Below are 16,794 nucleotides of genomic sequence, written 5' to 3'. Positions count from 1 at the left end.
AGTGTTTATCTTAAATTCCATAAGCAGCTGGTACACCCACATCTGGATTATGCATTCAAAGTTTGGAATCCACACTTTGAGAGGTAGACAGATTATCGAGAGAGTGCAAAGATGTGTAACCAGGAAAATGGAAGGCATGAAGGGAATACTTTGTGTGGAGTGTTTCAGAATTCTTGGATTACAATCTACAGAAAAGAGAAGGTTAAATTTTGATTTAGTTGAAGTTTATAAACTGATCAGCCTGAAAGGTTCTTTACTCGCAATGACAGCACTTTGTGTGGTCATCAGTACAAACTACAGAAATTTGGTTCATGCCTTGATATTCATAAAAACAGAATTCTGCATAGAATTGTTGATAACTGGAATGCTTTGCCTGAGCTTGTGAATGCTGAAAATGTGGTGAATTTTAGAAGACTTGGTAGAAGCATAGTGTGATTTCTGTATGTCTATGTTATTGTTGTCTATGTCATGGATGTCTGTGTTGTTAATGTTCTTGTTTTTAATCCTGTGCTTATGCGCTCTGTATTGTGTGGAGATAAAAATAAATAAATTCCGGCATGCAGCTGGCAGGCAACACTTCCCCCTGAAGCAACACTTTCAAAAACACTGAAAAATTCTGCCCCTCAATTACATCACCCCCTCAAGTAATTAACCTCAATTTTTAAGTCTTTAATCTATCCCATGAAAATGGCATAATGCTTCCAATGTATCCTTGAAGTATGGAGCCCAAACTGAGTGTGGAGCAGGTCTGACAAGGCACTGTACAACTACAACATCACCTCCTCACTTTTGTATTCCAGTCCTTTTTGAGAAAATGGCTAATTTCAAACCTGGCTTAATATGTGTATAATTCCCCTCCCTGTAATATCAAGATCAACTGTAATGTTTCTTGCTGGCATTAGCTAACTCAGCACATGGCGGGGATTGCATCTGGTCTGAATGGCTCAGTAACTCACTGTCTGTCCATTTACTGGTCAGAATTTCAAGGGGGGAAACCTCGCAGCTTTTTATATTTGGGCTGAAGAGAAAGAGGTCAGAGCAAAGTATTGCTGTGGGGAGAATAATTAAAGCTCAATAAACAAATTAGTCTGGATGCTGGGGATCTGAAACAAAGAACAAAATGCAGGAAACACTCGGCACGTCAGGGGAGATCTGTGAAGAGAGAATAGAGAGAGAAACAAAGTTCATGTGTAGCGTGAGGTTCCTTCCTCAGTTTAATTCACATGTTTTCCACTCCATGAAAATTAAATCTCCGTGTGATTATATGTCGGCAATTCAACATTCAAATTTATGTAATGAAGTTCAAATCCAGTTGGTAATCTAGTTCTTAATACTTAAATTTCAATACAGAGATTGATGGATTTTTGTGAAGTATGAAAGGCTACAGAACCAGTGCGGTTAAATGGAGATAAGAGAATGATCAACTTTGATCTGATTGAATGGCAGAACAGGATCACGGGGCAAAATGAGCTTCTCCTGTTCCTATGCTCCTAAATACGCTGGAACGAATTGTAAAATGTGAATTTGCTCTATAAAATTGAACAGAAAAACATGTGATTATGTATCAATTAACTTTGAAGTAGCAACTAATCGCTTAAAGCCTGTTTTCCTGATCTGTTTTGCAGGCTGCATCACCCAGCAAAGTCGCACTTGGGATTTACTGCGGTTTGGTGGCTCTCCTCTTTACTGTAATAAAGACGGTTAATTATCGGCTTCACCTTATGTTCGAGGAAGAAGAAATAATACGTCTTAGTGACCAGCCTGTCGCTTGCACAAAGGGCAAGGCCGTACCTGGAGAATGGGACAGTAGTGAACAAGAACCAGTGCCTTCTATTAGTCCTGGGTAAGACAGCAGACAAATACATGGGGCTGGATCCTCCGGGCCCCCAGCCACGTGTTTTTCGGCGGCACGCCGTTCGCTGGCGGCAGGATTCTACATTCCTGCCGGTTGTCAGTGGGATTTCCCATTGACACGGGTGGGGGCGCACTGCTGGCACGAAAAGAGAATCCTAATGACTGGAGAATTCCAGCCACAATCTTCCTTAATCAGCTGTCAAGAAGGATTTACACATAATGTAAATCATAGATATTTACAAGATGAGGATTCATTTTGTTTGTGGTGATGCCATAGCTTGGTGGGTAACACTAACTTCTAAATCAGAAGGCTATAGGTTCAAGTTCCGACGAGAGACATTAAAACGTAATTCAGACTGCTAGTTCCAAGGGTCTGCTGGTTTGGCCCCGGAGTGATTTGCGCCACGCCGGCCGGCGGGGAAGGGGCTTGGCGCCACACCAACCGCCGCGAGTTGGCGCATGCGCGGAGCGCCAGCGTGTGTTGGCGTCATCCCAGTGCATGCGCAGGGGGGGTTCATCTCCGCGTCGGCCATCACGGAGGACCACAGCGGCCGATGCGGAACAATAGAGTGCCCCCAGGGCACAGGCCTGACTGCGGATCGATGGGCTCCGATTGCGGGGCCAGATCCCCCCGAGGACCTCGGAGGCCACTCGCGCAGCCAGGTCCCGCCGACAAATACCTGATGTAACATACGCCGGCGGGACAGGCCGAAAACGGGTAGCCACTCGGCCCATTGCGGGCCGGAGAATCACCGGGCGGGGCCGCTGCCAGTGGCCGCCGACCGGCGCGATTCCCGCCCTCGCCAAATCTCTGACACCGGAGAATTTGGCAGTCGGCGGGGGTGGGATTCACACCGCCCCCCGGCGATTCTCCGACCCGGCGGGGGGGGTCGGAGAATCCCGCCCCGATTTGTGGCATTGAGAGGAAAACTCTGAATTCACTTAGTTGTATCCAATAAAAGACTCAGCACCATATTTTCAAGATAGCACTAGATGAGCAATCAATACCTTCTCGACCATCAATAAGAATGGGGGGAAATGAAAACTAGGGATCAGTACTATATGAAATTTCCTGGGATGTTTTGTCTGAGCTATAACTGAAATGTAGGTTCTTAAATTCAATTCACGGGGAAACACTAATTTTATTTGCATTGGAACAGGAGATGGCCCTTCAGCTCCTCAAGCTCACTCCACCATTCAATTAGATCAATGCCAACCTGTATCCTAACTCAATTGTTTGCTTCATATCCCTTAATAAACTTGTTTAAAAAATAATATATCGTAGATTTTAAATTATTAATTGAACTCGCTTCTACTATTTTTTAATTTGAGAGAATATCACCCGTTCACCACCTGTTGCACAATGAAGTTTTTCCCAATTTCTCTCCTGAATGACCAGTCTCTGTCTTTAAGGTGATGTTCCCCTGTCCTAGACTCTTTCACTCACAGAAAAAGTTTCTTTATCTCCCCATCATTTCACTTAACCTTCCTAACAGCAATGTGGGCTCCCTTCCTAACAGCACTGTGGGTGTACCTACAACATATCGACTGCAGCGGTTCAAGAAGGCGACTCAACACCATCTTCTGGAGGGCAATTTGGGTTGGGCAATAAATGCTTGCCTAGCCAGTGACTCCCACATCATGTGAAAGAATTTTTTTTAAAATCCTTTCATAATCCTAAAAAGCTCATTCAAATCACCCCTATTTTAAAATAAATTTAGAGTAACCAATTCATTGTTACCAATTAAGGGGCAATTTAGCGTGGCCAATTCACCTACCCTGCACATTTTTAGGTTGTGGGAGCGAAACCCACACAAACACAGGGAGAATGTGCAATCTCCACACGGACAGTGACCCAGAGCCAGGATCGAACCTGGGACCTCGGCACCATTAGACAGCAATGCTAACCACTGTGCCACCGTGCTGCCACAAATCACAGTTAACTGTTAATATTTCAAGAAATGCTAGCCTAGTTTATACAGTCCCACCTCATAACGTAGTACTTGGGGTGGAATCTTGTGGAGGTGACGGGAGGCTGCCAGCTGAAGTCCCACCCACTGAGTGCTGCCAGCCAATCAGGGACCAGCAGCCCTATTCAATGGCAGTGCCACAGTGGAGGTGCTCCCATTCAGCTTAGTAAAAATAATCTTTATTAGTGTCACAAGTAGGCTTACATTTTTAAAAATAAATTTAAAATGCCCAATTCATTTTTTTCCCAATTAGGGGGCAATTTAGCATAGCTGATACACCTACCCTGCACATCTTTGGGTTGTTTGGGTGAGACACGGGGAGAATGTGCAAACTCCACACGGACAGTGACCCGGGGCCGGGATCGAACCTGAGTCCTTGGCCCGTGAGGCAGCAGTGCTAACACTGCGCTACCGTGCTGCCCCCAAAGTAGGCTTACATTAACACTGTAATGGCGTTATTGTGAAAATCCCCTAGTCGTCATACTACACACCTGTTCATGTACACTGAGGGAGAATTCAGAATGTCCATTTCACTTAACAAGCGCATCTTTTGGGACTTGTAGGAGGAAACCAGAGCACCCGGAGGAAACACGGGGACAGTGACCCAAGCAGGAATCGACCCAACCACTGTGCAATCCTCCAGCACGACCCTCCAGCAAATTCTACCAGAGAACTCCACACACAGACACCCCCCCCCCACCACCACCCAGAGAAACAGAAAAATAACAACAATGACAGTAGAAATTTAAAAAAAACAACTGCCCAGCAAGGGAGGCAGAGAGAACCAACATCCCCAAAAACCTCCTTCAAAGTTCAATATCCTCCTCCTCCTGCCAGCCAGCCCATTGTCTCCAGCAAACTCCACCGCCTCCTCCGGTATTCCAAAGTAGTACTCGCGACCATTGTGGGTCACCCAGAGGCGGCCCGGGTACAACATCCCGAACTTCGCACCCTTCTTAAAGAGGATAGACTTAACTCGGTCAAAACGTCCTCTCCTCTTGTCCAGTTCCGCACCCAGGTCCTAATATATCCGGAATTCATTTCCCTCCAGGTACATCTCCTTGTCTGCCTGGCCCACCTCAAGATCTTCTCCTTATCAAGGAATCAGTGTAACCTCATCACCATTGCCCTCAGTGGCTCATTCGTCTGTGGCTTCCTCATCAGCGCCTCCAGGGGCCGGTCGAAGGCCCCCTCCCCCAACAGCTTCTCCAGCATTTTGGCTACATAAGAGCCAGCGTCCTCTTCCTCGATGTCCTCTGGCAACCCCACAATCCTCAAATTCTGTCTCTGGGAGCAGTTCTCCAGATCCTCCACTTTCTCCTTGAGCCGTTTCTGGGTATCCCTCAACATCCCAATTTCGGCAGCCAATGAAGAAAGCTGCTCTTCATGCTTCCCACCGATTCCAACACCTTCTGGGTCGCCCGACTTTGGGTCTCCAACCTCAGCTCTACACGATCAATCCCCGCTTTCAGCGAGTCTACAGTCTTCGGCAAGTCTTCCAGAGTTTCCCTTCTCGGCAGGCTCAACTTTTCATTCAAAAGATCCACCAGCTGCTTCATTGGGCTGGTAGGACCAACCCCTTGCTCTCCGCCATCTTTCCCTGTGTCGCAGAAGAGTTTCTTTCTCTAGCAGCTCCTTTTGTCTAAAACCACTTCTGGTCCACAAATCCATTCACCGGTGGAGTAAAGTCGTCCTCCACCACTCCTGCACCTTTTTCCTACAAAACATCCGCCCGTTAATCGGGAAAAAGGACCAACAAAATTGCCTTGAGGGGAGCTACCAAATGTGCAACTGCTCACACCATGGCCACCACCGGACGTCGGCATTGCGCTCCAGCGGGAGCACAACACAGCTGGAGAATCCGGGGAGAGCGGGACCAAATGTCAGTTCTGGAAGCGGGTTTTAAACCTACGTAAGACCTACCTTCCCGATATCCACCGACCTCCCGGTGGAGGCTACAGCCGTGCACCGATCAGTGCTGGTCCATACAAACGTGGACCAGGTGGAACGGCACCTGCGGGGGTTCACCGGCCATCGGAAACCCTTGGGTGGTCAGGGTAAGTGCAGGATGGCCCCCTGGCCCTCCCCCTGGAATATGGGCACCTTGGCACTGCCACCCTTAGGGGGGCCATGCCCATGAAAGGAGGGTGGAGGGGGACTTTGAAGGGTGGGGGTGTGCAGGGCATGTTAAGTAGGGGCCTCCGGGAGGTTGGGGGTATGACGGTCGGGGGTCCTGGAAGGGAGTGGGTTCTGTAAGGGCACTTGGGGGGGCTTGAAGAGGGGGGCCCTCAGGGTCCCCATAGTGGGGTGTCCTCACTTGGGGGCGTGGGGTAGTGCCCATGTGTGTGGAGAGTGACATTTCCCATGGGTGGGGGATCCAAATGCTCACTTAAGAGATCGGGGCACCCTTTCAAAATGGCAGATCGATCTCTAAGTTAGCTGCCCAGTACTAAAAGAGATTCTAAGGGCTCGATTCTCCAGAACAATTTCTAAGTTCATTTGTGGTGGATTTCTCGGGGACTGACGAGTTCCCCATCGCTATTCAATGGCACTTAGCCATTTTTGGGGCCCCAGGGAGTTTCTCACTGGTTTAGCCCATATTTTGAAATTTGTTTAGCGCTGGGAAGCTGAACTGATATCAAGCCGCCATTTTGAAAGGGTGTCCCGATCTCTAAGTGAGCTTGTGTCCCCCCCACACGCCCCACCCATGGGCAATGTCACCTCCCCCCCCCCCCCCCCCCCCCCCCACACACACACATGGGCACTACCCCATGACCCGAAAGCCCCTTTACAGCACCCCCTCCATTGCAAGATATCTTCTGCATAAGATAAAGATGCATGGCATTAAGGGTAAAGTAGTAGCATGGATAGAGGATTGCTTAATTAATAGAAAGCAAAGAGTGGGGATTAATGGGTGTTTCTCTGGTTGGCAATCAGTAGCTAGTGGTGTCCCTCAGGGATCAGTGTTGGGCCCACAATTGTTCACAATTTACATAGATGATTTGGAGTTGGGGACCAAGGGCAATGTGTCCAAGTTTGCAGACGACACTAAGATAATATCATAGAATTTACAGTGCAGAAGGAGGCCATTCGGCCCATCGAGTCTGCACCGGCTCTTGGAAAGAGCACCCTACCCAAGGTAAACGCCTCTACCCTATCCCCATAACCCAGTAACCCCACCCAACACTAAGGGCAATTTTGGACACTAAGGGCAATTTATCATGGCCAATCCACCTAACCTGCACATCTTTGGACTGTGGGAGGAAACCGGAGCACCCGGAGGAAACCCACGCACACACGGGGAGAATGTGCAGACTCCGCACAGACAGTGACCCAAGCCGGAATCGAACCTGGGACCCTGGAGCTGTGAAGCAATTGTGCTATCCACAATGCTACCGTGCTGCCGTGGTAAAGCAAAAAGTGCCGAGGATACTGGAAGTCTGCAGAGGGATTTGGATAGGTTAAGTCAATGAGCTAGGGTCTGGCAGATGGAATACAATGTTGACAAATATGAGGTTATCCATTTTGGTAGGAATAACAGCAAAAGGGATTATTATTTAAATGATAAAATATTAAAACATGCTGCTGTGCAGAGAGACCAGGGTGTGCTAGTGCATGAGTTGCGAAACGTTGGTTTACAGGTGCAACAGGTGATTAAGAAGGCAAATGGAATGTTGTCCTTTATTGCTAGAGGGATGGAGTTTAAGACTAGGGAGGTTATGCTGCAATTGTATACGGTGTTAGTGAGGCCACACCTGGAGTATTGTGTTCAGCTTTGGTCTCCTTACCTGAGAAAGGACGTACTGGCACTGGAGGGTGTGCAGAGGAGATTCACTAGGTTAATCCCAGAGCTGAAGGGGTTGGATTACGATAGAGGTTGAGTAGACTGGGACTGTACTCGTTGGAATTTAGAAGGATGGGGGAGGATCTTGTAGAAACATATAAAATTATGAAGGGAATAGATAGGATAGATGCGGGCAGGTTGTTTCCACTGGCGGGTGAAAGCAGAACTAGGGGCATAGCCTCAAAATAAGGGGAAGTAGATTTAGGACTGAGTTTAGGAGGAACTTCTTCATCCAAAGGGTTGTGAAGCTATGGAATTCCTTGCCCAGTGAAGCAGTTGAGGCTCCTTCATGAAATGTTTTTAAGATAAAGATAGATAGTTTTTTTAAGAATAAAGGGATTAAGGGCTATGGTGTTTGGGCTGGAAAGTGGAGCTGAGTCCACAAAAGATCAGCCATGATCTCATTGAATGGCGGAGCAGGCTCGAGGGGCCAGATGGCCTACTCCTGCTCCTAGTTCTTATGTTCTTATCTTATGTTCTTATGTAAGACCCCCAACCTCCCAAACACCCCTACTTACCTGCCCTGCGCACACCACCCTTCAAACGCCCCCTCCACTCTTATTTCATGGGCATGGCCCCCCTCAGCCCCTGACCTTTGACAGTGCCACCCTGGAATTTGGGCACCCTTGCACTGACACCCAGGCAGTGCTCCTGCCGGCTTGGCAGTGCATTCAGGTGGCACGTTCCAGGGGGAGAGCCAGAGAGCCACGCTGCACTGACCTTGGCCACCCAGGTGTCTCTGATGGCCCAGGAGACCCCTGGGCGCTGTTCCGCCTGGTCCACGTTTGTGTGGACCAGTGCTGAACGGGCGCCCGCCTGCAGCCTCCCTGGATAGGCCGGATAATCGAGGAAGGCTGGTGGACATCAGCAGGTAGGTTTTAAGTAGGTTTAAGACCTGCTTCCGCCAGCTCTTCACCACTCGAATGAGTCGAATTAACATTTTGAAATCTGTTTCCAACACAATAATATCCTTTTTTCAAATAAGGAGAACAACATTGTACACAGTACTCCAGATGTGGAGTCACCATGGTCAGCTGCAGTGCAACTTCCTTACTTTTATACTCTATTCCCCTTGCAATAAATGCCATCATCAATTTGTCTTATTTAAAAAAAAAATTTAGAGTGACCAATTATTTTTTTTCCAATTAAGGGGCAATTTAGCGTGGCCAATCCACCTAACCTGCACATCTTTGGGTTGTGGGGGTGAAACCCACGTAGACATGGGGAGAATGTGCAAACTTCACACGGACAGTGACCCAGGGCCGGGATTCGAACCTGAGTCCTCAGCACCGCAGTCCCAGTGCTAACCACTGCGCCACTTGCCACCCTCCATTTGTCTTATAACTTTCAGCACCTGCATAAAAATGTTTTGTGATTCATGCACCAGGACACCCAGATCCCTCTGTACAACCCATTCTGCAATGTCCATTTAAATGGTATTCTGCTTCTTTATTCATCCTGCCAAAGAGGACAAGTTCACATTTTCCCACATTATGTCCCATATGCCAAATTGTTGCTCAATCACTCAATCTATTTATATCCCTTTGCAGTCTCTTCACCTCTTCTTAACAGCTTACTTTCCTTCTTTTCTTGGCGTCATCGGCAAATTTAGCTACCATACATTTGATCCCTTCATGCAGGTCATTAATATAGATTGTAAATAGTTAAGGCCCAAACATTGATCCCTGTGGCACTCCACTAATTATAGCTTGCCAACCCCAAGAAAGACCTATTTATCCCTGCTCTCTGTTTCCTGTTAGCTAGCCAACCCTTTATCCATGCTAATATGTTGCTCCCTACATCATATGCTCTTGCTTGTGTCGTAACTTTTGATGTGGCACCTTGCCTTTGAAAATTCAGGTGCACCATATCTACAGGTTCCCCTTTATCCATGTTGCTTGTTACTTTCTCGAAGAACTCTAATAAATTAATTACAAATTATTTTCCTTTCACAAAACCATGTTGACTCTGATTAATCCCATTCTGATTTTCTAAATATCCTGCCATAACCTCCTTAATAATGGAGGGCACGGTAACACAGTGGTTAGCACAGTTGCTTCACAGCTCCAGGGTCCCAGGTTCGATTCCCGTCTTGGGTCACTGACTGTGTAGTGTCCAAAAAGTTTAGGTGGGGTTACGGGGATAGGATGGAGGTATGGGCTTGGGTAGGGTGCTCTTTCCAAGGGCCGGTACAGACTTGATGGACTGAATGGCCACCTCCTGCACTGTAAATTCTATGATTCTATGAAATCGTAACACAGCTGTGGAGCATAGAGGACGAAGTATTAAGTAAAGAAGCGTTAGAAGAAGTATGAGTGCGTGTATCTGGCAAAGAGGGGAGATTTGAGACAGAGGAGAAGTGGGAGAGAGAAAGCTTCTGTAAACATAATACTAAGCATCACTTAGCAACAGTGGGTAGCTGCAAGAGCTGCACTCATAGACCCAGAAGCAATGCTCTGGGAGAACAATTCACTTCTAATTGCAATGTGACTGTTTAAATCACCCCATCAGTGTGAATATTGACAGTTTGTTTGTGTTGGATACTGGCACTTTCTGACTCCTGTAATCGTACATTGTATTCACATAGAAACTCAATCATACCAGATTTTTAAACTCTCGTCCCTCTCTATTTCCTGATAATTACTGTTATTATAGCATTATTACATAGTTTTAAAAAGGCATGTCACTCACTTTTTTCAGCTAGTGTAAACTATGTACATCAGACAGCCTGAACTCCTCCAGTCTGGCCTCCCCAACTGCTGACTAATATCCTACTGCAATCAATCCACATCACAGGGCATATCTTTTAGCAAAGGACTGCTCATAGAGACAAAGGCCTTAGATATTAACAAAATAATAATTTTTATTGTCACAAGTAGGCTTGCATTAACACTGTAATGAAGTTACTGCGAAAATTCCTTCGTCGCCACATTCCGGCGCCTGTTCGGGTACACAAAGGGAGAATTCAGAATGTCCAAATCACCTAACAAGCATGTTTTTCGGGACTTGTGGGAGGAAACCGGAGCACCCGGAGGAAACACACGCAGACATGGGGAGAACGTGCAACCTCCGCACCTACAGTGACCAAAGCCAGGAATCGAACCTGGAACCCTGGAGCTGTGAAGCAGCAGTGCTACCTATTGCTACCATGCTGCCCAAGTATAATTGAAATACATTTGTTTAAATACATCTATCACATTAACTCATGTGATGCTATAACTGCATGGGAGTTTGGGGATTATACAGAATAATAAGCCATCACTGAATTAGTCATTACTCCAGGACCACCACCCTTGCTTTTGTTTTCCAACAAAGTATTCTGCACCTTTGTTGTATGTTTACCAACACACCAGTTGGCTTCACTGAAAATGTCAGAAGAAAATTAAATAAATGGGTAAAAATACAGCTACCTTACATCAAGTTAAGTCATTATTTCAGAACAGGGAGAGAGTGACAGACTGAAAGGTACCGGAATGTAAAAGTTCCATTGGTTTCAACTAGTGCACACTGGGAGAAAAAAAATTGTGAAACCGTGCAATCCCATTCCTTGACAATCTGTGCATTGAGTTAGTAGATGCAGAATCAAAGACTGGGATCAGAATCTTTCTATAGGGTAAAATGTCATTGGCAAATTACAGTCTTATTAAATATTTAACGAGAGTCTAAATAGGGTAGAGGATCAAAAGGATCATAGGCACACACCCACAAATCAGTTAACAAATCCATGTTAAAGCAAAACAAACAATGTGATTAATGTCTAGAAAGGGAGCATTCAAAAGCAGAGGAGTGTTGTTAAACTTGGATGGAACCCTGGTTGGACCACATTTGGAGCACTGTTGGAGTTCTGGTCTTCATACACAAAGGACATGGGAACACTGGAGAAGATTCCTTTCCAGATGGCAGGAGTGGGCACCACTTCTGCTCTCTTGCTTCATCCCCTTTTCCAGTGATTATAATTAAAGTTTAAAGTTCTGATAGTTTACATGAGAAACTCGTGTGATTCTGCAGTGGGGGACATTTTTCAGTGGTGTAATCCACTGTCTACTGACAATGCTGTAGCTGTGGGAAGGCTGTAAAAGATCGTCCTGGGAAAGTAGAGAGATTGTGCATCACAACCAAATCTTTCCTGCCCAATTCCATTGCTATTAGCCTATTGAGAGCACAAAGGCGGCATGGATGTTGTTTTAAATTTAAATTTCACTTGTAAATAGTGCACAACACATTGCTTTTCCTTTATTCATGTGTGCATCATTGTTACCTATTGAGATAGCTTAGTCCGAGAGCTAGATGTAGTAGCACGCCTCAAGTAACTGTCTGGGATTCCGGGGCAGTGGATTGGGCCTAGGTAGGATGTCTTTTGAAGTGTCAGTGCAGACTTGATGGGCCAAATGGCCTCTTTCTGCACTGCAGGGATTATATGAATCTATGACTTGGGGAAATGTTCTTTATTGTGGAAGAAATTATGTGTGTTTTTTGTTCACTCTTTATTGAATGTTTATGATAGTGCCCAATGTTGTACTCTTCGTTCTGTGAGACATGGCTAACTCGCAGTCTTAGTTAGCCCTGCCTTCAATGCACTGTGAAGGACATTGTCTCAGATTTCTCTAAGGAGGGATAATTGAAATGTTGTAGGTGAACTCAAAGCCCAGAAGGACTCAGCCAGGTAACACCCTGAGATGCACCTATATTTGAACAGTATTGGCCCTACCTTTAGGTCATTCAATACTTACCTTGATAGATTCTCCCCACCACACCCAGAGCACCAGGTCACTCATCCATGACCCCAAATCCATCCTCTGTCCTCTCTTGGATTGCTCTTCCACTCTGTGCCCCTGAACTCACCCTCTGCCTTCTCTTGGATCACTTTTGCATTTCTCCATTCTCCCCGGTTTCTCTCAACAGCCCCTCCGCAACTGACCCACCTCACCAGTTCCAAACATCCATGCAGGAAGTAGGAGCAGGAGTAGGTCATTCGGCCCTTTGAACCTGCTCTGCCAATTCAATATGATCAAGGCAGGTTCTCTATCTCATTGCCATAATCCCGCGCTCACCCCATACCTGTTAACACCTTTAGAGTCTAGAAATCTATCTATTTCTTAAATATATTCAGTAACCTGCCCTGCACAGACTTCAGTGGCAGAGAATTCCACAGGTTCATCACCCTTTCAATGAAGAAGTTTCTCCTCATCTCAGACCTAAATGGTCAACCGGTATCCGAGCCTGTGACCCCTTGTTCCATACCCCCAGCCAGAGGAAACATCATCCCTGCATCCAGTCTGCTTCGCCTTCTCAGAATTTTATATGTTTCAATCAGAGCCCCTCTCATTCTTCTAAACTCCAGTGAATACAAGCCTAGTCGACTTTTGTGAGGGCCACGAAGAATCCAGCACGAGTTGAACGATAGAAAGAAATAACGTTTATTTACAATATCATATATATACACACCAGCAGCAGCAACTCCTTTGCTGCTCACGCCTCTCTAGCTTGTTCCAAACTGGCCAGCTTTGTTTATACAGGGAATCTGCTAATGATTTCTCCGCCCCCCCCCCCCCCCTCATTGGGGAAGCTCATACTCCCAAAGGATTGTGGGATAGCCATAAGTCCCCAGCCAGTGGTAAGCAGGCAGGTTATAACATCCTTCCATCCGCAAAGTCTAAGGAATCCACCGAAGACCCTGGCGAAGGAGGGCGTCGGACTCGTTTTGCCACAGGCCAGGCACCATTTGCATGAGGCGCTGGATCGGACGGCGTGTAACGAGATGGAGAACGGCACTTCCGTGATGAACGGCTTAACGATTGTACATCCATGGCCCATGGGCCTGAGGACTCCCCCTCTGAGGCGTCCTGTGTCTCCATCTCGGAGTTGGAGTCCGCTGCCTCTGTCATCTCGGCTTCTCTATCTCCACGCGGTTCTGCAACGACCTGCGTAGGCTTTGAGTGCGGCACCAGAGGAAGATTATGAGGAAGACTCTCCAGTGTGTCTGGTCTCTGTGGCTGTAGAAATTAGCTCTGGGGGCGGGGAATCTTTGGAAGAGATGGTCTTCTGGACTGAATGTGGTCTACATGATTGTGCTGGAGACGACCCTGGGCTTGCACCTGGTAAGAGATAGGGCCCGTTCGGCGAAAGATAACGTCAGGGACACACTGGGCACCACCAGCAAAATTTTGAACGAACACTGGGTCACCGGGCACAAACTGCCGAATTGGCCGATGCCGAGAAAAACCATGTCCCTGCCGTTTTTGAGTGCGGCGTACTTTTGCGCCAATGTGCGGGAAAACCATGCTAAGGCGGGTGCAAAGTCTCCGGCCCATTCGGAGTTCCGCGGGAGCTACCCCAGTCACCACATGTGGAGTGGTCCTATATGAAGACAAAAAATGAGCCAGTCTCGTGTCCATAGACCCGGAAGACTGCTTCTTTAGGCCTCGTTTGAATGTCTGCACTGCACGTTCCGCCAACCCATTGGAAGCCAGGTGGTATTGAGCAGTGCGGATATGGCGTATGCCGTTCATCTTCATGAACCTTGCAAATTCCTCACTTGTGAACGGAGTGCCGTTGTCCGTGACCAGCACCTCGGGGAGGCCATGCGTACTGAAAGACAAACGCATCTTCTCGATTGTTGCACAGGACGTTGTGCCTAACATCTTATGCACCTCTAACCATTTAGACTGGGCATTGATTAATAGAAGGAACATGGATCCTTGAAAAGAGACGGCGAAATCCGCATGCAAGCCCGTCCAAGGCCGCCCTGGCTATTCCCAGTGATGTAGGGGCGCGGCCGGCAGAAACCTCTGATGCCCCTAATTTTTGTTAGAATACCAGGTTATAAACCCAAACAATTTGTAAAACTTTGAGGAAAGGATAATACCCCAGGAGCGATGACTCTGACCAATAGGTATCTTTTATGTTAAAACAAACTTTAATTTAAACACAGAATTAACCACATCAACATCAAGGATATAAATTTACAATTAACAGTTAGACAGTTCTTGCATAAAGAGAAAAACTTTAACTCACTATCTACACCTGCTACTATATATATTCCAACAAAGCAACCTAATATAGTTCAAAATCCACTCATAAATACAGTTAGCAATCAGGGTTACTTGTTGTTCTCTGCATATACTTTTGGAGAGAGATGCTTTCAACCTGAAAATCGTCTGTCTTGACAGACTCAAATCCTATGGCAAACTGCTGTTCAACTTAAAGTCTTCCAGCAGACTGCAACACTACAGACAGACCTGGAACCTCCCATTAATTACATAATCTGTATCCCACTCAGATGTTCCCTGACCTGCTTATCTAGGACTAAACACCAACCCTCAATAATTATCTACACCTCAGGGAACCTCCAAAAACATAAACAATATTCCAATAACCATTTCTCTGTAAACAAGTAAATGATTAGATGCAACAATTACCTCACATTTACAACTCCTTAATCACAGCTTTAGAAGACACATTGCCTGTATGTGTTTTAAACCTAGTTTTTCTAAAATAACATTACTGCCACAAATATAATATAACATTCATCACAACTGACATAGACCAGTTGGACCAAATGTCCTGTGTCTGATGCTGTAACAAAGCATTTGCAGAGTGTAGGGACAAAGCCATTAATGTTACCTTGCATAATTTTCAAACCTTGCAATACACCTGAAATCAGAGTAGTAGCCCACCGATAGTGTTTCTGATAAGGATGTATGTGTAGCTAATTTTAAAGTAATTTTCATAAATTCATTCTCCCTGTAGCTTGCTTCAGTAATATATTCTGTGAGCAGATTGATTTTCATGTGCAAGTTTTATATGGAAAAATATTGAGCTTCTTTATAGTGTCTTCAGTGTGCAATGTTCCTGGAATCTTAGAATGCAGAAGGCAGCCGTGATCAAACCTGCCAAGTGTGGCTCTTTCAAAGTGCTATCCAATAAGTCCCACTCTCTCTCCTTTCCCCACATTGCTGCAATTTTTTTTGTTTTCAATTAATTATCCAATTCCCCTTTGAAAGTTATTATTGAATCTACATTCACCTCCCTTCCAGCCATGTACATTCCAGATCATAACAATTTGTTGATCGAATATTGGCTGAACCATTTACGCGAATGTAATTCAGCATTTTAATCTTTTGTAAATTGTGAAGAGTTGATGAGACATATTGTACTTTTCTAGATCGCAATTTATGGTGGCACAAACCTTACTAATAAGTTTTGATGTGTGGCTGTATTTTTGGCTTACACTTTCTGATTGACTGTATCTTGCCGCAGGAATCATATGCAAGATATTCAATTGAATGAGTTCAACAGGGATAATTCAATACCACCAGTCCACCACAGCTCTTGGCAATCTGTGCTAGACCCTGGGATTAGTGATGACTCTGTAAGTATCTTGACGGCAGAGCACAGTTTGTAAAATGAATGGTTTTGTTTGATGTAGCAGCAGTGAATTTGTCAAATTTTGTACTGATTAATTTTCATGCAATATTTCAGTTTCATACACTATCTTGAGTTCCTGCATTAATGCAGTAGAATAGAATGTGAGCTGGGCTTTGTAAAAAATAGCACATTTATTTCTGATACACAAATCAGGTGTGTGTGTGTGTGTCTGCATGTAATGCTTCGGTTAAAATAAACAGTCCTGACAGCGATAGTTTGTAAATGATTCCATTAATTTCTAATTCAGAAAGAAGATCAAGGGTACCTTATGTGAACAATTAGGAATTTCATCACTGTAACCCTACCTATCTACTTACATATTGGTAAAGGTGTAGAGACTCCGATTCAAAAAGTGGATAATACTTTGTCCATCAACTTCTGAAAAAGCTATTGTTAAAAGTTGTTGTCAAGTTAGAGGAATTAAGGGACGGCACGTTGGCGTAATGGTTAGCACTGCTGCCTCACAGCACTGAGGACTCGGGTTCGATCCCCTGTCCGTGTGGAGTTTACACATTCTCCTCATGTCTGTGTGGATCTCACCCCCAGAACCCAAAGATGTGTAGGGTAGGTGGATTGGCCACGCTAAATTGTCCCTTATTTGGAAAAAAAAGAATTGCGTACTCTAAATTTATTTTTTTTAAAGTTAGAGGAATTAAGGCAGCACCACTATTTTAAAATATGTTAGTTTTCTTTTGTTCT

The 16,794-nt window shown here is 45.6% G+C and overlaps 1 protein-coding gene across 1 annotated transcript in view; it reads left to right on the top strand.

Moving 5' to 3' along the window:
- Positions 1-16,794, top strand: part of LOC140411422 (pecanex-like protein 2) — a 429,375-nt gene that overhangs the window by 33,435 nt on the left and 379,146 nt on the right. The window contains exons 2-3 of the mRNA XM_072500529.1: positions 1,626-1,843; positions 15,928-16,039. Coding sequence (XP_072356630.1) covers positions 1,626-1,843; positions 15,928-16,039 — 330 coding nt within the window. The remainder of the gene's footprint in view (positions 1-1,625; positions 1,844-15,927; positions 16,040-16,794) is intronic.

The sequence above is a fragment of the Scyliorhinus torazame genome, chromosome 4 (assembly GCF_047496885.1).
Source record: "Scyliorhinus torazame isolate Kashiwa2021f chromosome 4, sScyTor2.1, whole genome shotgun sequence".
NCBI lineage: Eukaryota > Metazoa > Chordata > Chondrichthyes > Carcharhiniformes > Scyliorhinidae > Scyliorhinus > Scyliorhinus torazame.
This window is presented reverse-complemented; position numbering and strand designations above follow the sequence as displayed.